At 39.3% G+C, this 23,121-nt stretch overlaps 1 protein-coding gene across 1 annotated transcript in view; it reads right to left on the reverse strand.

The window, feature by feature from the left end:
• Window positions 1-23,121, reverse strand: part of kank4 (KN motif and ankyrin repeat domains 4) — a 191,064-nt gene that overhangs the window by 2,039 nt on the left and 165,904 nt on the right. The window contains 4 exon segments of the mRNA XM_061883667.1: window positions 12,149-12,349; window positions 15,611-15,753; window positions 15,853-16,072; window positions 21,705-21,789. Of these exon segments, the coding sequence (XP_061739651.1) occupies window positions 12,149-12,349; window positions 15,611-15,753; window positions 15,853-16,072; window positions 21,705-21,789 (649 nt within the window).

The raw sequence follows: 23,121 nt of genomic DNA on the forward strand, positions 1-23,121 counted from the left end.
TTTAAAACCTATTCTCACTCCGGCCCTTTCAAAGGTATGCAGTAAAAATTTGAGTGTGATGTAAGCTTGGACCTTAAATCCTACAGAATAGCTCTTAATTTTCTTCCCTTTATGCGATTTCAAATTACCGGTATTGAAATCAGCCTCCTCCATTTTGAAAATGATGACAGGGGAAGTGTCACTCGTGACGTCACGAGTTTGACCAGGCGGTAATACTAAGCATGCGCTAACTATTTTGGGGAGTGAGTTTGACCCGGCAGTGATTCAAGGCAGGCGCATACTATATGTCCTGTGGCAATTCAAGGAAATACGGTAATTTTAACGCTAAGAAAACGGAAATGCTGATTATCTCTACTGCTAGACACCGGCATTTGACAACCAAACAATTACACAAAGCGACTTGGTAAAGAATTTGGGTATTATCTTCAATCTAACTCTCTCATTTGAGTCACACATTAAGAGTGTTACTAAAACAGCCTTCTTTCCTGTCTGTAACATCGCAAAAATGTGTCCCATTTTGTCCATCAGCGACGCTGACATCATTATTTATGCAGTTGATACGTCTCGTTTCTATTACCAAAACGTACTATTTCCAGGTCTCCCCATGTCTGGCATTAAAAGATTACAGTTGGTACAAAATGCCGCTGCTAGACTTTTGACAAGAACAAGAAAGTTTGATCATATTACGCCTGTACTGGCTCACCTGCACTGACTTCCTGTGCACTTAAGATGTGACTTCAAGGTTTTACTACTCACGTATAAAATACTACACGGTCTAGCGCCAGCCTATCTTGCTGATTATATTGTACCATATGTCCCGGCAAGAAATCTGTGTTCTAAGAACTCCAGCTTATTGGTGATTCCCAGAGCCCCAAAAAAGTCTGTGGGCTTTAGAGCTTTTTCTATTCGGGCCTCTAGTACTCTGGAATGCCCTCCCGGTAACAGTTAGAGATGCTACCTCAGTAGAAGCATTTAAGTCCCAACTAAAAATTCATTTGTATACTCTAGCCTTTAAAATAGACCCCCTTTTTAGACCAGTTGATTTTCTATCTGTCTTTTCTGCTCTGACCCCCTCTCCTGCATGGAGAGGTTATAAGGTGACCACGTACCAGCCACCATGGAGGACGGGCTAGCTGTTCCAAGTCGGGGCCTGGGGAGGACCACTCATCTGTGCATCAGTTGGGGATGTCTTTGCACTGCTCACTTGTCTCCATTCAAGACTTCATGTTTCCCTCCCAATGGACTGGTCTTTCCTATTATGAAGTCGGGACCCAAGGAGACCACTTCTTATGTATCAGGCAGTAAAATCACCTCGCCCCGACTTGTCTACATGCAAGAGGATCCCATGCTGGCCCCACTATGGACTGGACTCTCACATTATTAACTGTAGCCACTTGGCATCCATCATTTGTATACGCTAGCCTTTATATAGACCCCCATTTTAGACCAGTTGATCTCTTTTCAGCTCTGCCCTCCTATTAGGTGACCACAAATGAGTGGTAGCTGATCAAAGTCGGGACCCGGACCATTAATCTGTGCATCAGTTAAGGACGTCTCTGCCCTGCTGACTTGTCTCCATTCCACTGCGGTCCCCTCCAAGGTTTCTCACTGTATCCCATTGGGTTGAGTTTTTCCTTGCCCTGATGTGGGATCTGAGCCGAGAATGTCATTGTGGCTTGTCTAGCCCTTTTGAGACACTTGTGATTAAGGGCTATATTGTGAAGACTATGTGACATAACGATGCCAGATATATTCTTCCAGGGATGCGTCGAGCAAAAACACAGTTTGAGGTAAGAAATAAAGATTTAATAACTCAAAACAGGCTAGAAACAAAGACACTGATGCTAAACAGCAAAGGCAAAAAAATGGTGCTAGCTTGGAAACTAGGAATAAGAACAGATAAACAAATCTTGGCACAAGGGCACAAAAAAAGGAAAACAAACCATTAGCATGAGAGCTATAATAAACCAAACGCAGCGGGGGAGATAGCGTGTATGGAAAGCAAGTCTTCGTCAGTTGCATGAAAGCAAACTAGGATCCCAGGCAGAACAACGAAAAGGGGCGAGCTTAGAAAAGGTAGTATTCAAAATAGAAACAGGTGTGCGTCGAAAGCAAGGGCAGGTGAAAATAATATGTAACCATGGTGACAGACTAAACAGGAACTAAGGAGTCAGACGGAGAGTGATACAAAAATGGAAACAAAACAACAGTCTGTGAAGATCCGAGCAGCGGATCGCAACATATATAGGTAAAGTTTGTTTGATTGATTGATCCATTGCACCGGTCGCCCAAGAAGGGGTCCCAACATCTGCGGTCCTTTCCAAGGTTTCTCATTGTGCCCATTAGGTTGAGTTTTTTCTTGCCCTGATGTGGGATTTGAGCCAAGGATGTTGTTGTGGCTTGTACAGCCCTTTGAGACATTTGTGACTATGTAAACTTTGATTGATTCTTTCATTGATATTTCAGGAGTTCAATTCACCCTGCGATGAGGTGGCGACTTGTCCAGGGTGTACACCGCCTTCCCCCTATTGTAGTTGAGATAGGCGCCAGCGCCCCACGCGATCCCAAAAGGGAATAAGCGGTAGAAAATGGATGGATGGAGTTCGATTCAGCTACTGTGCCAAACCATCAAGAGTGCACAACAGGGGTGTGCGCCTCCAGGTTCCATTTTTACCTCGCGTTTTTTTTTTATTGGCGCCTGACACATTCTACAGACAAAAATAAACATGTCCCTGATTGGATAATTACACCAAAAACTAAGAAAGAAAATGCAACCCCCCCGCCCCCAAAAAGGACGTTTTCGATTTTGCTAAAGTCCTCAAAAAGGTTGTATTTGGCAAAATAAGGAATAATAATAAAACAATTCTATACCTCAAGAGGGGTGGACTAGATAGTATACGACAGTAGGAAGGGGAATCGTATAGCTCCATTCATTTTGGTTTACCTGATACATGAAACGTGGCAAATGTTGGGGGTGAATTGTCCATTTTAGCCACCAGTACAAAATTGCAGTACAGTGTTGAATATCTTAAAATATTTTTTTGTGGCAATTCCAACTTTGACCACGTCAGTTGTTATGTAGAGTGGCACTTTTCATCATTTTCAGCAGATTTTTACTGCAATAGATTAGTATATGAAGAGTTAAGACGCGAAAACAGATGAATCCAATTTCCTTGTTTGTAGTAAATCCTTGATTTTTGAGGAGCTTTTCATAAAGCAGCCATCCTGCTGATGCTGGTTGTAAATGATTCGTTTCTAACAAGCAAAATGATTGTCTCAATTTGAAAAATGCACATTTATTTAAAAAAAAAGGAATTTTAATGATTTTCTACAAATTTTGCAGCATAAACAACTTCAAACAACGTCTCTTTGAAAATTACATGTTACCTCTTGGCAGAGAATAGTGAAAAATGTTGTGGTACTTACAGCTCAAAATTGCCATTTGTGTGCCTAAATTATTCATATATTGATCGATTTTGATGTACAAAATGTACCAGAGTGACCCCTGCTTTTTTCAATTTTTCTCTAAGTGGTCCTTGCTGGAATACAACCATGCAATATTGAACTTGTAGTCTTTTTTTTTTTTTAAATGTATGAGATACTAAATTAGCTGTAAACCATAACCCTCAAAAGTACTACGCAAAAAGGTAATGTTTGAATTTGCATGATTGCTCTTGAAGCATGATTTGCAAGAACTGAGTGAAACATTTTGAACTGACTGAAAATGTTTTTCTAATAAATGCACATCAACATTGAAATTGTATTGTGTGACTATTTATTTATTGTGGGCCATTTGTAGGTTTTTTTTTTTTTTTTTAAATTAAATCAACACAAAAACACACAAGATACACTTTCCATCAGTGCATCAACCCCCCAAAGAAAACCCCTCCCTCCCCCATTCACACCCAGCCACACCCACTCACACAAAAAAGGGTTGTTTCTTTCTGCTACCAAAATGCTGGTTCCCACAACATATATAACACAGTCTGCAAGGGACACAGTCCCTGAAACACACATGATTGTGTGTGTCGCCGGTCCACTAACACTATCATTAATTACTATTTTTTATGCAATTGTTTTATATGATTTTACTTTCTTTTTTATCCCAAAAAAATGTCATTGTTTTCCTTTTTTTTTTAAATCTCATTTTATTTTATTAAAAAATAAAAAAAAAATAAAAATAACCTTATCTTCATCAGACCAGGTTGTTAATGGAATTAGACTTGTCTAAAAGGTTTTTAAAACCAGGTCCAGTCCAGACAATGTCAAAGTGGGGCTCAGCAACACACACCCTCATCCATGTACAACAACAAAAATGTGTAGGGTTTGTGAACCACGACAACCTGCTGCTCAAAATGAATTGCCCCTCGAGGGATTGATAAAATTATTTGAATCTAAATTAAATTGCACTTTTTAATATGTGTGCATTGTAAAAAATAAATAAAAAAAGAAACTATCTACTGTTAGCTGCCATACACACTGCCATGTGTGATCTATTGCAGCAGCTATGCAAAAACTCCAAATTTTTATTCACCACACTCATTAAAAGGTTACTCACAGCAACAAAATGAAGCTGTGCCTTTGTAAAATATATTTAATTGATTTATAGTTTGTTATTCTACAGTTTCCTGGACTATCATTCTCCTTTTTATATAGTTTGGCAAGTCTAGCGACTTATATTTATATATATTAAAAATGTTACACTATTAAAACGTTGTTTCACACCGACGAACATGGAGCAAGGAGTATGCACTACCTGCTATGGCCGCAGGAGGGCGCTCTAAGTTTGTGATAATATGCTGCGCCTGTTTAACACCAAGGAGGAAGAAGTCAATGGATTCAACTGATTTTGAAAAAGATCGAGAGTTTTGTGAACTTGCTCGATGACAATTTAGCATATTCACTCTCCCAGGTATGTTATGCTGTAATGTTGTTGAAAAACTGTTAATATGTTATATTAACATAACTAAACTGTTGTTTCTGTGTGCTGTTGTATAAATGCGGTGGTTCTCAAACGTTTTTCACCAAGTACCCCCTCTCTCCAAGTACCACCATTCAGACCAACATTAACATATAGTAGCGTAGTCTGCCAAAGTATTCATGAAAAACAAAGAATAGATTTTATTTAACAAGAATATTTAATGTTTTGTCAACTACACACAGTTTGAACAGTAACACTTTTTGAATGTTTCATTAAGTTAGGCTGACAATACGTCCTCTTTTACCCGGACATGTCCTCTTTTGCGGGGGTGTCCGGGCGTTTTTGTTTTTTTAAATGCGTCAAATGTCCGGCATTTTGAATTAGGGTTGCGTGTATTTTCAATGTAGGTCCAGGGTTAAGTTACCGTATATAAATATATATATGAAATACTCAAGTTGGTGAATTCTAGCTGTAAATATTGTAGCGGCTGGCTACGGGGTGTTAGCCAATGGTTTTAGCTGGGGGGCGGGACTTACGGGGAAGTTAGGGAAGTGACGCTATTGACAGGAAGTGTTGGTTCGAGTTTTGCCGGGAAAAGGAAATAGACTTCTTGGTAAACACTAAGGTGAGTGTAAAGTCAACATTTTTAACTCCAGTAAATGAGTTATTTTCGTATTTGTGACTCCATGGAAACTTCACTTTTATCTCCCGCTGGATCCACATCTTACTGCCGGCAATGCGGACCAAGCTCTGGCACTGATCGTACAGGGAACGGACCGCCACAATAAGACAGTCCGATACCCCATACTCTCTGAGCACTCCCCACAGGACTTCCCGAGGGACACGGTCGAATGCCTTCTCCAAGTCCACAAAGCACATGTAGACTGGTTGGGCAAACTCCCATGCACCCTCAAGCACCCTGCCGAGAGTATAGAGCTGGTCCACAGTTCCACGACCAGGACGAAAACCACACTGTTCCTCCTGAATCCGAGGTTCGACTATCCGGCGTAGCCTCCTCTCCAGTACACCTGAATAAACCTTACCGGGAAGGCTGAGGAGTGTGATCCCACGATAGTTGGAACACACCCTCCGGTCCCCCTTCTTAAAGAGAGGAACCACCACCCCGGTCTGCCAGCATTGCCGGCAGTAAGTCGAACACATTTCCAGTGAGGGTTGGACTCCGCCAAGGCTGTCCTTTGTCACCGATTCTGTTCATAACTTTTATGGACAGAATTTCTAGGCGCAGTCAAGGCGTTGAGGGGTTCCGGTTTGGTAACCGCAGGATTAGGTCTCTGCTTTTTGCAGATGATGTGGTCCTGTTGGCTTCATCTGACCGGGATCTTCAGCTCTCGCTGGATCGGTTCGCAGCCGAGTGTGAAGCGACCGGAATGAGAATCAGCACCTCCAAGTCCTAGTCCATGGTTCTCGCCCGGAAAAGGGTGGAATGCCATCTCCGGGTTGGGGAAGAGACCCTGCCCCAAGTGGAGGAGTTCAAGTACCTAGGAGTCTTGTTCACGAGTGAGGGAAGAGTGGATCGTGAGATCGACAGGCGGATCGGTGCGGCGTCTTCAGTAATGCGGACGTTGTACCGATCCGTTGTGTTAAAGAAGGAGCTGAGCCGGAAGGCAAAGCTCTCAATTTACCGGTCGATCTACGTTCCCATCCTCACCTATGGTCATGAGCTTTGGGTCATGACCGAAAGGATAAGATCACGGGTACAAGTGGCCGAAATGAGTTTCCTCCGCCGTGTGGCGGGGCTCTCCCTTAGAGATAGGGTGAGAAGCTCTGTCATCCGGGAGGAACTCAAAGTAAAGCCGCTGCTCCTTCACATCGAGAGGAGCCAGATGAGGTGGTTCGGGCATCTGGTCAGGATGCCACCTGAACGCCTCCCTAGGGAGGTGTTTAGGGCACGTCCAACCGGTAGGAGGCCACGGGGAAGACCCAGGACACGTTGGGAAGACTATGTCTCCCGGCTGGCCTGGGAACGCCTCGGGATCCCCCGGGAAGAGCTAGACAAAGTGGCTGGGGAGAGGGAAGTCTGGGTTTCCCTGCTTAGGCTGTTGCCCCCGCGACCCGACCTCGGATAAGCGGAGGATGATGGATGGATGGATCCACATCGTTCGAGGATGGACACAGGCTAGCTGTTAGTTTCAAGCTAACCAGGACCCTAGCAGACTCCTCCACTTTAAAAACATACTTTGCAGGTCAAAAAACCGGGCAGTTGTTTCCCTTTTGAAGTGTGAATGTGCGAGGAGTGTTCAAAAGGAGTCTTTTGAAGAAGTGGCTGACAAGTTAGCATCGCTGACAGTGACGTCATCACCGTCATTGTTTACTGAAGCAGAGTTATGATAAACGCGATAGATTTATCAGATTTAATTTTTTATTATCTATAGCAGGCGTGTCAAAAGTGTGCCAAAGAGGCCATTTGCGGCCCACAGCTAAGGTTTTAAAGGCCCACGGCACGTTCTAAAAATACTACTAAAATAAACTAAAACATAACAAAATTGAAATAAAAAAGTTAAAGGTGAAATGTAATTTAGAAAAAGTTGCAATGTTGACTAATAAACCAGAGCTGTTTTTTTCTTTCAAACTGTCCTTGCTCAAAACATAATATTGAATCAAAATCAATATTATTATGAATTATTGACCTATCCAAGGTTCCCATTACTTCACATCAAATATCCCACTAAGAAAAATATTTTTGGTGGAAGATTTTGCACATTTTGTGTGTTTGCCATTAAAAACATAGTTTTGTTTGACAAAAAAGGGCGGAAAACATACAAACAAAATAACAACATAAAAAAACTAAAACATTTTGAAATGAGGGATAGATGTGAAGTTGATGTAGACTCCAGAGATTTAAGCGTTAAATATAAACTGTATGTATGCCCTGGCACACCATTATCATCATTTCATGACCAAAGCAAAACACTTTTTACACTTTTGTACTGAAATAAATACACCTACAACTTATTAAATAAAAACATAGAAAAAACTAACAGCAGCGGTAAAGTTTAGATCCATGAAGGAAAGAAGAACGTGAATGAATGTTTATAACTGAATACATTTACATATGTATACACATTTGTTTTCTTTTTTTATTATTTTTTTGGATGAATTAAGTAACGTTTATGACAACCTTTTTCCAAAACACGATAAAGAATGTGAGATACAACAGGATAATGAATACGTTTAACATTTTGTTTTCAAAACGCTTACAAAAAAGTGGGACCCCAAAAATTACTGTGGGACCCCATTTTTATGACTTGATGGGGTCTCTGGGACCCCATTTTAAAAATCCCTAGCGCCAACACAGCAGTCAACAGAGGAGAAAAAATGCTTTATTTAAATAAATATATTATTTATAAAGCAAGTTCGAGTATCATTGGCAAATTTTCACTTAGTCCCAGCTTTGGCGTGCTGCCTGCCTAGGGACGCATATATGAATCCTCTTTTTGGGATTTCAGAATATGGTCAGCCTAATTAAGTTATTCTTTGGCTTACCACTCGACAGAGACCGTGTGCACAATTTTGCACTGATATAGTTTACATATACTGTCCATGTGTTAAGTTAAATCAAAATAAATTAGGAACATACATTATTTCTAAATGTGACTTATAGTACTGCGTATAATGTTTTTCTTCTTTTCAGGAAGCATTTCTTTGGCTGAGGTGACTTATACTCCCGAGTGGTTTGGAATTGGAAACGTATGGTAAATATTTTATGCATTCTAAATCATTTTTAATTGTAAGCTTTCCCTTTGTACTATTGTATTTGTAGTTAAAGTTAAAATACCAATGATTGTCACACACACACACGAGGTGTGGCGAAATTATTCTCTGCTTTTGACCCATCACCCTTGATCACCCCTTCTGCGGTGAGGTGAGGGGAGCAGTGGGCAGCAGCTGTGCCCCGGGAATCATTTTTGGTGATTTAACCCCCAATTCCAACCCATGATGCTGAGTGCCAAGCAAGGACGTAATGGGTCTCATTTTTGTAGTCTTTGGCATGACTCGGCCAGGGTTTGAACTCACAACCTACCGATCTCAGGGCGGACACTCTAACCACTAGGCCACTGAGTAGGTCCATACACTGAAGGGTAATTATAACCTGAGAATTCTTGCTGTGGGGTCTATTGTAAAATGGAGGGATGGATGACTCAGTATTACGATCTTAAGTATGATTTTGTGTTTTTAAAACTAACCTTAAATCGAAAGCTTTTTTTTTTTAAATCTAAGTTAAAGCACCATCCAATCTGCATCTAAAGGATAGGATTTCAGTGATGTCCGACTTCTGACTTAATCGATGTCACCACATAACCATTGCTGGAGAAATACTATACAGGAACGCATGTACGCACTACTGGGCATTGAACCATCACCAACAGTGTACATAAGGGGGTATTTTCTGGCGCATTTAAAAATCAGATAACCCGCATCAGCAATTAAAACATATCTTATGTGGTACTGTCAAAATAAACATTGCAAAAAACATTTTAAATGTGAAAAAAAAAAAAGAATAAAATATCTGAACTCACAATCCGTAGAAACCATTTGAGCTTCCGGGGTTGGCCGACATGGTATCACAAGATGTAGTTTCTCTTTAAATATCCTTCTTGAAAATGGCCTTGCAAATATATGTGTTGTCTAATCATAAAAGATGCAGACGAGGCGTGTTGGCTGACTTCTCAAAGTTTACTCCACAAGGTGTTCATTAAAAACATCCTGCTGGCTAATCGTGGCTACTGCGCATGCTCTTCACTACTGTGGCATGCTGGGTAATGGAGTTGGTATGTTACCTAGCTCAAAGATCACTTTATATATGCCTTATGCCAGTGGTCCCCAACCACCGGGCCGTGGCTCCATTGGTACCGGGCAGCAGAACAATTTTTGATTTAAGTATTTATTTTTTATTTTTTATTATATGAACATAAAAAACACAAGATACACTTACAATTAGTGCTCTAAACCAAAAAAACTCCCTTTTTCATGCCCAAAAAATTAATAAATAAAAAATATATATCTATTTTTATAAATGTCTAATGATAATGTCAGTGAGGGATTTTTAATCACTGCTATGCTGAAATTCTAACTAATATTGATACTGTTGTTGATAATATAAATTTTTGTTTCACTACTGTGGGTTTGTTCTGTGTCGTGTTTGTGTCTCCTCAAAATCAATTTAAAAAAAAAGAGAATCAATTCTGAATCGCACAACGTGGGAATCGCGTTTCGTGTTCGAATCGATTTTTTCCCGCACTCCTAGTACATAAACTACTGTTTTGGGTTCTGTTGACTCCCATTGGATAAGAATAAGACCCATGTTTAGTTGACAATAGTGGAATATTTTTAGAAGTGCAGTTTTCCCTCGCTCCATACTCCACTGCACTTAAAATATACTACGTCACAGGCTATTTTCTTCATTCAAACTTTGAAATTTAACTTTTTTAAGCATATTCTGCATGTTTTTGGCCCAAATTAGGTGTTGAATTAAGTTGTATTTATGTATTATATAATCAAGCAGTATTTGTTATTTTTTATGATTATATTGTGGTGATCAATAAAGATAGCGGTACTTCCCTTTCTGGTTTAACGACTGAACAACAACACAAGCGGCTAATCTTGCCGCTACTGTGTCTTCACCGCGGCAATCTCAAGTTGACCAAACTTTGGCAGAACAACATTTTGATGAACTTCATCTTCAACATCTACCTCATGAATAAGACATCTCCACATTGGTCAAACTTTTACGTGAGTGATATCAAAACAGTGGGACTAGCTATCAGCTCTCAACAACTGTCCGGGAAAAGTGGAGATGAACTGTCTTGATATAAGATGGACTTTATTTTTGAAATCAATGACACAGATTCGGCGTGAGCAATGTGGGATGACAATGCAGGACAGGCATTGCTAACGAGACGGAATGCTAGTAACCACAAAGGTAATGATCGTAGCTGTGCGACTGTTTTGCAGGACAACTTACACCAGTGGTTTCAACACATAAAAACGGTTCTAACTTCGAGGAATTACCCAGGATGTGAATAAGTATTTCCATGTCATGGCAGTGTTGTAGTGGTTGGGTGACGGCAATAGCAATGACCCTTGAAGGATCCTCCGGCTACCAGCTTGTACTGTAATCTACGATAGAACACACTCAAGGGTAATGAATTGAGTGTAAAGGTGACTATATGGGTGTTATTTCCTCTTAATAGGGCTCTAAAAAAGTTTTAAAAGTATTTAGAAAGTTGTAAACAGTTTTTTTATGCTTTACCAATAAAAACAATTAACTTTTTTAATAATAGTTCTACTTCGCGGAAATATGTTTATCTGACAGCTAATACAGTCCTTGTCAAAAGTTTACATACATACACATTTTTGTTTAATCTGACCACAAAACTTTCCTCCAGAAGGTCTTATCTTTGTCCATGTGATGAAAAAAAAATATCTGTTTGGCCACAATACCCAGCAATATGTTTGGAGGAGAAAAGGTGAGGCATTTGATCCCAGGGACACCATCCTACCGTCAAGTATGGTGGTGATAGTATTATGCTCTGGGCCTGTTTTGCTGCCAATGGAACTGGTGCTTTACAGAGAATAAATGGGTCAAAGAAAAGGAAGATTACCTCAAAATTCTTCAGGACAACCTAAAATCATCAGCCCGGAGGTTGGGTCATTATTGCAGTTGGGTGTTCCAACAGGAAAATAAGCCCAAACACATGTCAAAAGTGGTAAAATAATGGCTAAATCAGGCTTGAATTAAGGTTTTAGAATGGCCTTCCCAAAGTCCTGACTTAAATGTGTGGACAATGCTGAAGAAACAAGTCCATGTCAGAAAACCAACACATTTAGCCGAACTGCGCCAATTTTGTCAAAAATTCAACCAGAAGCTTGGCAGAAGCTTGTGGATGGCTACTAAAAGTGCCTTATTGCTGTGAAACCTGTTAAGGGACATGTAACTAAATATTAACATTGCTGTATGTATACTTTTGACGCAGCAGTTTTCGTCACATTTTAGACACAATCAATTCATGAAATAACCAAACTTCATAAATGTTTTTGGGACAAACAAGTTTGTGCTCCAATCACTCTTTTACAAAAAATAAGACTTGTGGAAATTATTGGAAACTCAGGACAGCCATGACATTATGTTCTTTATAAGAATATGTAAACTTTTGACCAAGACTTTATATCATATTTGCAGTCGTGATAAAGTCAATGTAAAAGCACCTTATCTGTGAGGCTGGTGTCGCAGTGACCTGTCTCCAGCAGCAGGCGGGCAATGTGAGTGTGGCCGTGCTCACTGGCACACATCAAGGCCGTCGAGCCCTCGCCGTCCTGAGCGTTTACATCTGCGCCACAACTCAGCAGCAGCTTCACCATGGCGAGGCGCCCGTGGCTCACAGCAAGCATTAGCGCTGTCTGACCCGTCTGGAGGAAGAGTCAGATATAAATAAAAAGTGAGGCTCCAGGTATGCAGGAGGGTTTAAATAAAAGTCACATGGCTCAAACGAGGGACAAAGTAGAAAAGTGACTTTAATTAAATCCTAATGCGGTAGCACAATGTCTGAATATTGATTATGTTGTGAATTAGGTAGTCTATAAGAAGATCATTCTATAATTTGATCTTTGGTTGTAACTTAGGTCATATATGTTTTTGCTTTGACTGAACACAATCTAGTATTGTTTAAAGACAAGTTAAAATGTGATTTAGCTGAAATGTGACCTTGGGTATGTAACTAAATTTGGGTCATATAGCATGTAAATATCTTGTTAAATATGTCGTTTGTGTTTAAGAAAAACAAATTGATCATAACTATCAACTTATTTTCTACCGCATTGTATGTGCATTAACTCAAATCACTCCTATATCAAGTCAGTCCTGCCCATTCAAATGAATCCCAAAACAGTACAATTTTAACATTTAAAATGCTTTTTAAAAAGAAAACATTTTCGGATTAGAAATTTAAAGTTAATGTACCAATGATTGTCAAACACACACGAGGTGTGGCAAAATTATCCTCTGCATTTGACCCATCACCCTTGATCACCCCCTGGGAGGTGAGGGGAGCAGTGAGCAGTATTGTGTGAAAAACATTACAATAGAATGTACTTACCAACAACTACAGTAGTTTTATGAAATAATGCAATTGTTATGACCTGTGTTGTTTCTGTTGTTATTCTTCCATATGTTAGTGTTTTGTTCTGTTTTAGCGCTCCTGTTTTGGTTATCTCTTCCTGTGTGTGTGGTCCTTCTATGACGTGACACATTATTGAGCATTGTTCTCTGCACCTGCCTTTAAGTGATTAGCGTCCCAATCTGTTGTCTACACTAGTCACGCCCCCCCCCCCCCCCCCAGATACTTGATCCCGCCATTCACTCTGCGCCTGTATTTTTTGTTTTTTTTATTATGTTTGTTCTACATGCTAAATGCTACTGCTTAGGTTTGTTACTATTTGTCTGTGTGACATGATAGGTTTGCTACCTAATACTTAACTTTGCAAAAGGATTGAAGTTTTTGTGCTTTGTTTAACGATCACTTTGAAGCAGCACGATTCCATGTATTTTTGCCTCGCTTGAAGAAGTATTAAATCTTCTTATACCTGTACACTCCTTCCTGCCTTTCCTTCCGCATCTTGGTAACACAACTCTTGCTATTATACAACCCGAAAATGATAATAATATTGTTCAGCATTCACCTTGGAGACCAGACTTTTGTAGGTGTTTCCTACAAGCTGGTGTGTAACAATAGGAACTAGAAAATGGACCGGACTTGACAAAGAGCAATTTCTGCTCGGTAGGACAAGACAGAACTGAAATATGTCAAACACAGCATCTGCAGCTTCTTAATATTTTAATAGATAAAGGTTTGTTGGGCGTGTGTGGCTGTATGACGCAGATGCTGGCTAAAGTTTGTGCGATTCAGACTGACAACGCTGACTCACCGGTTAGGTTTCTTGTGTAACAGGAATATCAATGTGTAACATCATAATAACTCATATTGCTCAAACAGACCCTGTTACATATACGACTTAACTGGATTACTTACAGGTATGTGAAATGTCATCGAAAATGCGTTTTTGAACATTAATTTTCACATCAAAATATCACTTCCGTGTTTTTTCAATGAAATGTTAAAAACATGAGATCCAAACAAAATTTGTAAAACGCTCGCCACAGCCACAGGTACCCACTGTTCCTCCTACCTACACGCCGCACTGAATTGCAGGACAGGGAGACAATCAGGGGCGCCGAAACAAGCTCGCTCGTTAGCAGAGTTAACATCATCTAGCTAGCTGTCGCCTGCGTTGCGAGTGACAACATTGGCGGCTTTTTACTTTGTTGCTAACCATATTTGGATGATTACAATCCGAACACTTTTAGTTATAGTTGTAGTTCTAGAGTATTTATTAGAAGCCAGTGAGAAGGTATATTTTTGACATGACTGCTCTAAACAGAGGCTACAACACCAGAAGTATATTACCCGAGGGGGCGTGGTTATGGTATAGAGTTGCCAAATGGGAAATGCTTTCTGATTTCTTTGCATGCATGTTATATCATTTTACATTACATTTATAATGATAATAATGTTAGTAATTTATCTACTAAAAAAACAAACACTTCTGTGGTACATTACATGGAACATGTCAGCGTCAAAAGGATAGCCAAAATAGGTTGGTATATGAGAATAAATCTAATGGTAAAATATTGTGTAGAACTACACCCAATTGCAGGAAATTTAGTCTTGATTTTCAAAAATGTATTTCAGGGCTCTTGTGACAGCACATTGTGCAGATAGAAATGTTCCTCCTTTCTTCATCAGTTTTCCTCTATTTCTGAAAGGGTGCTCACAAGCCTAAACTTAAGGCTTGTGAGCCGAGAGACAGCTCTTATTTAAAATGACATGTAAGTTAAAGGCCTACTGAAACCCACTACTACCCACCACACAGTCTGATGGTTTATACATTAATGATGAAATATTAACATTGCAACACATGCCAATATGGCCGGTTTAGTTTACTAAATTGCAATTTTAAATTTACCGGGAGTTCCTTCTTGAAAACGTCGCGTAATGATGACGTGTACGTGTGACGTCATGGGCTGTTATGAAATATGAGCGCTGCACACACACGCAGCTAAAAGTCGTCTGCTTTAACGGCATAATTACACCGTATTTTGGACATCTGTGTTGCTGAATCTTTTGCAATTTGTTCAATTAATATTGGAGAAGTCAAAGTACAAAGATGGAGTTGGGACGCTTTAGCCTTTTTTCCCCCTTTTTTTTTTTTCCCTAGTCCGTCGCTATCAATATCCTCAAACACGAATCTTTCATCCTCGCTCAAATTAATGGGGAAATTGTCGTTTTCTCGGTCCGAATAGCTCTTTTTGTTGGAGGCTCCCATTAAAAACAATGTGAATATGTGAGGAGCCATCAACATGTGACGTCATCGTCTGCGACTTCCGGGAAAGGCAGGGCTTTTCTGTTAGCGACCAAAAGTTGCGAAATTTATTGTGGATGTTCTCTACTAAATCCTTTCAGCAAAAATATGGCAATATCGCAAAATGATCAAGTATGACACATAGAATGGACCTGCTATCCCCGTTTAAATAAGAAAATCTCATTTCAGTAGGCCTTTAAGGTACTCGTAAGTTGAGGTACCAGTCTGCATGTGAGTTGCAGTGAACCGCACCTGTCTTGAGCGTGCATTAACGTCACCAAGTCGCAGCAGCTGTTGTGCAACCTCCAAATCGTCCGGACTCTCAGCAGCCGTGAGTGCGGCCAGCATCACTGGAGTGTAGCCCGCCTTGTTTATGTTGTCTGTCTCACAAAGACCTGAATAGAAACACATTTTATACTTAGTGGGACGGTTGGCATGTGTGCTCCGGCACAAACTGGTATTGGTAATTGTCTGTGCTGTGACATGCAGCCCACCTGTATCCAGCAGAAGTTTGACCACAGGGAAGTTTGAATGTGATACACTGTAGTGGAGGGCCATATTCCCGTTACCATCCGTCAGGTTGACGACATACGGCAGGAGAGTGGGTGTTGTTAAGCCGACTTGGCGCAGGTATAATCTGACCGTGTCTGCGTGTGAGGTTTTCTGACTTGAAACTTTGAACCACTCTTGATAGAGGACCACTAAAACCTGACGCTGAGAGCAGAGGAATGGGAGAAAAATATGTATTAAAAAAAACAACCAAAAGCTTTTTCACATTGAGCAGCTGGTCATTAACCTGCTTAGTAAACCATATTACTGCACATTATTCCTCTCAAAAAGGCTCAAGCTTTGTCTTCAAACTACATTCGTTTTTTAATTACATTTGCAAAAATCCAATTAGTGAAGGAAGGAGCATGACAAGACATCTTCTTCCAGCAAGTGCAACCTGGCTAGTGTTTCCAGCACAGCGTGTCTTGTAAATCTACATCGACTACTGAATTAAACTGTCTTTCATTTGTGCATTTGGCATCTTAAAAGACCCATCGTATCCAGAGGACAGAAATTTCATTAACAAGTTCTCTTAAGGTATTTTTCCTCCTGAAAATGAATCTGGCAGTCATTTCCCATAATATCCATTAGTTTTTGAGTAATAGGTAGATAACTATTTAGAACGCCCTCTTTCCATTACCAGACTTTATATGCTGCCCCCTCTACAGAAGTTGATCACATTTCCCCATACAGTATAAACAGTGTGGATAAAGGGATATCAAACTTTTATATTGATGACTTAATTGCTTGTTTTTGTTGCCCTGGTCTATGAATACTTCAAAACTGATTAACATTGACATAATGAGCAAAAAATAAATATAAACTTATCGGTATTTTCAGACATACTTGCTCTTCTATCTTCTCTTCCAATGACACCATAGCCTGTCTTTCCTAATGCTCTTTCATTATTTCCTCAAGCATCCTGAGGAACACATCAATAGAAGAGGAAGCAAAATAGAGTACGAGTGGCTGGCTATATTTTTTATAATTGTTTGAGTGCAGAATCTGCTCCTCTTTCTGTTTCTCCACAGATTTTGCTCTTGATTTACATTTGACTTGAGTTTATACTATTGAGCAGCCTAACTACACAGGGAAAACAACATGGTTGACTTTAGAACAAAGTTCATGCCCTGAATTTTCACTGCAAGCTTTAGCTTTTTACTCAAACGGAAAATGGACAAATACCCAAAATGAATTGCACCCAAAAAGTTGTCAGTACTATTACAAAAAAGATCATTCCCCTCTGTCGATATCCAGAGCCACACAAATCTCTGAAAATATACACTTTTTATCGGGCAGGTCTGATACTCTGTTCCGGGAATAGGGAAATAAGGGCTTCAAGTTTATACATGATTTGTTTGAAGGGGGAATTCTGAAATAATTTAATCAAATTCAAGAGAAATTTGATTTGACTGCAATGAGGTTTTTTATTTTTTTCCAGCTTAGAAAGTATTTAATGTCACATAAAAAATAGCCTGTTCTTCAAAAGCAACCCATGGATCTGGAACGTTTTTTCCTAAAGATCTCAAAAGAACAAAATTGTGAAAAAAAAACCCTAGTATTTGCAATCAGTTTAATCAGGGAGTCTTCTTGGTGTCAGGGAAAAGTGGAAACTGGAGATAAATGTTGTGATTGAAGAACAAGAGTGAGAGCAAATTTGTGAAAATGGTCACAAATTGACCAGAAATCCAATATGAAAGGAGTTTAGTTGGAAGGTAAATGTGAGATATTTTAAAATGTCGTTTTTGATTTTGGAATTTGACAGGACAAAAATGAATTTGCGCTGGGGGCAGTGTGGAATGATAGGAGACCACACCCACATCTTTTGGGAGTGCCCACAACTCAAAACATTTTGTGAGAGAATTGGGGTGAAATACGATTCTCCACAAATATATTGACCTGGACTCCCTGATCTTTGTGTTTGGAGAACTCCTTGATGACTACATGAGTAAAGACAAATAGTATATGTTAAGGGTACTTGTACTGATTGCAAGAAAAAGGGTAACTGTATCTTGGTATAAGCCACTTGCTCTAACAGTAGGACAATGGGAGGAGAGGTTTGTTAAAGGGGAGCTGCCCTTTTTTTGGAATCATTTACAAGCCTTATGTAAGACAATAACCCATACATATATTTTTTTATGCATACTATATACAAACCCCATTTCCATATAAGTTGGGAAATTTTGTTAGATGTAAATATAAACGGAATACAATGATTTGCAAATCACTTTCAACCCATATTCAATTGAATGCACTACAAAGACAAGATATTTGATGTTCAAACTCATGAACTTTATTTTTTTTTGTAAATAATAATTAACTTAGAATTTCATGGCTGCAACACGTGCCAAAGTAGTTGGGAAAGGGCATGTTCACCACTGTGTTACATCACCTTTTTTTAACAACACTCAATAAACGTTTGGGAACTGAGGAAACTAATTGTTGAAGCTTTGAAAGTGGAATTCTTTCCCATTCTTGATTTATGTAGAGCTCCAGTTTTTCAACAGTCTGGGGTCTCCGCTGTCGTATTTTACGATTAATAATGCGCCACACATTTTTGATGGGAGACCGGTCTGGACTACAGGCGGCCCTGGAAAATACCCGCACTCTTTTTTTACGAAGCCACGCTGTTGTAACAAGTGCATGGTCTTGCTTAAATAAGCAGGGGCGTCCATGAAATAGACGGCGCTTAGATGGCAGCATATGTAGTTCCAAAACCTGTATGTACCTTTCAGCATTAATGGTGCCTTCACAGGTGTGTAAGTTACCCATGCCTTAAGCACTAATGCACCACCATACCATCACAGAGGCTGGCATTTGAACTTTGCGTCGATAACAGTCTGGATGGTTCGCTTCCCCTTTGGTCCAGATGACATGATGTTGAATATTTCCAAAAACAAATTGAAATGTGGACTCGTCAGACCACAGAACACTTTTTCACTTTGCATCAGTCCATCTTAGATGATCTCGGGCCCAGAAAACCCAGCGGTGTTTCTGGATATTGTTGATAAATGGCTTTCGCTTTGCATAGAAGAGCTTTAACTTGCACCTACAAATGTAACAACAAACTGTATTTAGTGACAGTAGTTTTCTGAAGTGTTCCTGAGCCCATATGGTGATATCCTTTAGAGATTGATGTCGGCTTTTGATAAAGTGCTGTCCGAGGGATCGAAGGTCACGGTCATTCAATGTTGGTTTCCGGCCATGCCGCTTACGTGGAGGGATTTCTCCAGATTCTCTGGACCTTTTGATGATATTATGGACCGTAGATGTTGAAATCCCTAAATTTCTTGCAATAGCACTTTGAGAAACATTGTTATTAAACTGTTTGACTATTTGCTCACGCAGTTGTGCACAAAGGGGTGTACTTCGCTCCATCCTTTCTTGTGAAAGACTGAGCATTTTTTGGGAAGTTGTTTTTATACCCAATCATGGCACCCACCTGTTCCCAATAAGCCTGCACACCTGTGGGATGTTCCAAATATGTGTTCGATCAGCATTCCTCAACTTTATCAGTATTTATTGCCACCGTTCTAAAGTTCTTTGTCACGTGTTGCGGGCATCAAATTCTAAAGTTAATGATTATTTGCAAAAGAAAAAATGTTTATCAGTTTGAACATCAAATATGTTGTTGTTGTCCTTGTAGCATATTCAACTGATAATGGGTTGAAAACGATTTGCAAATCATTGTATTCCGTTTATATTTACATCTGACACAATTTCCCAACTCATATGGAAAACGGGTTTGTAGTACATACATGCAATCAAATGTCTGCTTACAATGGAGCATATGGGAGTGCTGCTATTCTGCCTATAAAGCCCCTGAAAAATATCCAAACACCATAAGTATACAGTATATGTAATGAAGAACAGGCAGATTTATGATCACATGTAATATTTACGTATTTTTATCATTTTAAGCATACTACTTTCCCCTTTAAGGTGTATGTATACAAAGGAGAAAATAATGGAAAAATTGAATCATAATACTGATTTGTTTAATAAAGATGGAACCCATTGATAACCTAGTTGCATATGATGCTGTAGTGTTTTGAAGCTTTAGGTGGGCTTGGCCACCATATGTACTGATTTGTAATGTAATGTCTGTATATATACATACATACAGTGGGGCAAAAAAGTATTTAGTCAGCCACCGATTGTGCAAGTTCTCCCACTTAAAATGATGACAGACGTCTGTCATTTTCATCAAAGGTACACTTCAACTGTGAGAGACAGAATGTGAAAAAAAAATCCAGGAATTCACATTGTACGAATTTTAAAGGATTTATTGGTAAATTATGATGGAAAATAAGTATTTGGTCAACCATTCAAAGCTCTCACTGATGGAAGGAGGTTTTGGCTCAAAATCTCACGATACATGGCCCCATTCATTCTTTCCTTAACACGGATCGGTCATCCTGTCCCCTTAGCAGAAAAACAGCCCCAAAGCATGATGTTTCCACCCCCATGCTTCACAGTAGTTATGGTGTTCTTGGGATGCAAGTCAGTATTCTTCTTCCTCCAAACACGACAAGTTGAGTTCATACCAAAATGGATACATGGATGATACACCAGAGGATTGGGAGAATGTCATGTGGTCAGATGAAACCAAAATAGAACTTTTTGGTATAAACTCAACTCGTCGTGTTTGGAGGAAGAAGAATACTGAGTTGCATGCCAAGAAAACCACACCTACTGTGAAGCATGGGGGTGGAAACATCATGCTTTGGGGCTGTTTTTCTGCTAAGGGGACAGGACGATTTATCCGTGTTAAGGAAAGAATGAATGGGGCCATGTATCGTGATATTTTGAGCCAAAACCTCCTTCCATCAGTGAGAGCTTTGAATGATTGACCAAATACTTATTTTCCACCATAATTTACAAATGAATTCTTTAAAATTCCTACAATGTGAATTCCTGGATTTTTTTTCCCATTCTGTCTCTCACAGTTGAAGTGTACCTATGATGAAAATTAAAGACTTCTGTCATCATTTTAAGTGGGAGAACTTGCACAATCGGTGGCTGACTAAATACTTTTTTGCCCCGCTGTATGTATATATATATATATATATATATATATATATATATATATATATATATATATATATATATATATATATTATCAAACTGAACTACATCATGATGTTACTTTTTTATTTATTTAATTTTTTTCTTTATTCTTTGGCTTCTGTAAAGATATGTGAAAATGGCACCTGCACCCTCACAACCCCGAAAGGGACAAGTGGTAGAAAAATGGACGGATGGATGGATGGATGGGTTACAGGCTGTGAAGCTTTAAATATATATATAAAAATTATAATGATATAATCATTGAAATGATGACTGTACTCCTCTTGCTTGGTCTGTGCCATTTTGCGCTGTTCAGTTTGACTGGAGAGGTCCATACACTCCTCATATTCCCATCATTTGGAAATGTATGCAGGCTGACCCCTTTTTTTATTGTGTTGCTCCAACCAGCATCTAGCATTAATATTTGATAAATCCTTGAAAATCTGCATATAAATCTTATGATTTGTGTTGAAAATTCTACCAAAACACATATTCGACAATATGAAATTGTGTCCAGTCTTCTGTAGATGACATCAGCAGGCTGATGCAGAGCTGCTCACATTCTGGAGCTAAAAGTGGGAATTTCAAAATGGTCTGAAACTGTGACTATTTTGATGGGACTTTTACCTGTAGACATCATTTTTAGGTCCAGAACTATAAAATAGGTGCCAAAGTTGTCAGCATTAGAGGGGCACTTTAACTTTAGGAGACGTGCAGTAGTGCATACCATTTCTTTATCTGGAGATGTAACCTCCTCCATACGATCTTTTACATACAGGCAGGCATCTATAAATCCTTTGTCAACTTTCTCCCTGAAATCAAAGAGCAGAAGACATGTTAGATTGTTTAGTTGTTGCTCAACTTAAAAATACATTTGATTTGAAGAACAACAGAATGTACAGGTTGGATAGATGAGGACAGAGGTATAAGCCGTGGAAAGGTTATGAAAAGAAGGATCCTGTATTGTTTGACTGGGAGGGAGGCAGGTTCTTGAGAATGTGGGTAATGTGCACCATATCCTGGGGACCAGCTGTAAGTTACGCAAGAGTTTGATTGGTACACCAGCGAGGCTATAGAGTTATAGAGTACTTAAGGTAGTATGTGGCAGGATGGGTGCCGACAAGGATGCTGTCAGGTTGAAAAATGAATGCACAATGTGCTGACTCTCTAATAGAGAGGGAGGGGGGGACAATAAAGTCGATCATGATGGAAGCCAAGTTCTGGAGAGTTTTTGTTTCCAGTTTTGGTGTTGAGAATGATCATAGATATATTGTGAAGTGGAGGACATATGGTGGTAAGATATCCATCAAAGTCACAAAGGGTAGAGTTAATAGTGGAACAAAGATATTATTACTAAGTCTTAAAAAATTAAAAAAACAAATTATAAACACAAATAAGTACACTAATGACTCATGTAAACCTCAACAAGATGTGTGATAAGTGATTTATATGCAGGTATATCCACAATATTTTTGTGTTGACCCGAATTCTTGTACAGCAAATAAAAATCCTGAAGTGTATAAGACCCCACAATGTTCCATGTTCTGCATTAACGCAAAAAATGTGTTGAGAAATGAGAACTGGTGTAAATATACAATATATTTTTTAGTTCCCATTGGTATGTGTAGGCTTGCGCGATATAGACGATATATGATTTACATTTTACAAACAATAGAACTTTTAATACAATCGTCATATCTTGATAATACATGTTGATTAAACACTCTAGTTGTTTCCCGCAAATTTGACAGTGACAAGGAAACAAAGGCTTGTCACTGTAGTTCTTTCGCCAGCAGCCAACATCCCTTCACAGTGCAATTTCTAAATAACTAATCTTTTGCCACCATGGTGGCAAATAAACTATGTTTCTTTGAGGTATCATCACTGGAAAATGTGGAATAGCTAAACATGCTACACTACACACCGTAGGAGTTTACAATCAGCCATGCTAACCGCCTAGCTAGAGTTCTTGAGTGTAAACAGTGTTGGGCCGATTGATACATATTGACAGTAACGATACCTAGTATTTTATCAGTAAATGATCGATACTTTGATCGATATTTCTATCTATTACCACAAACATTTGTTGTTGTTTTTTTACTTTTTACAATCTCAGAAAATAAGTCCCTAGATACAGGAAGACT

This window comes from Nerophis ophidion, linkage group LG22, assembly GCF_033978795.1.
Source record: "Nerophis ophidion isolate RoL-2023_Sa linkage group LG22, RoL_Noph_v1.0, whole genome shotgun sequence".
In the NCBI taxonomy this organism is placed as follows: Eukaryota; Metazoa; Chordata; class Actinopteri; order Syngnathiformes; family Syngnathidae; genus Nerophis; species Nerophis ophidion.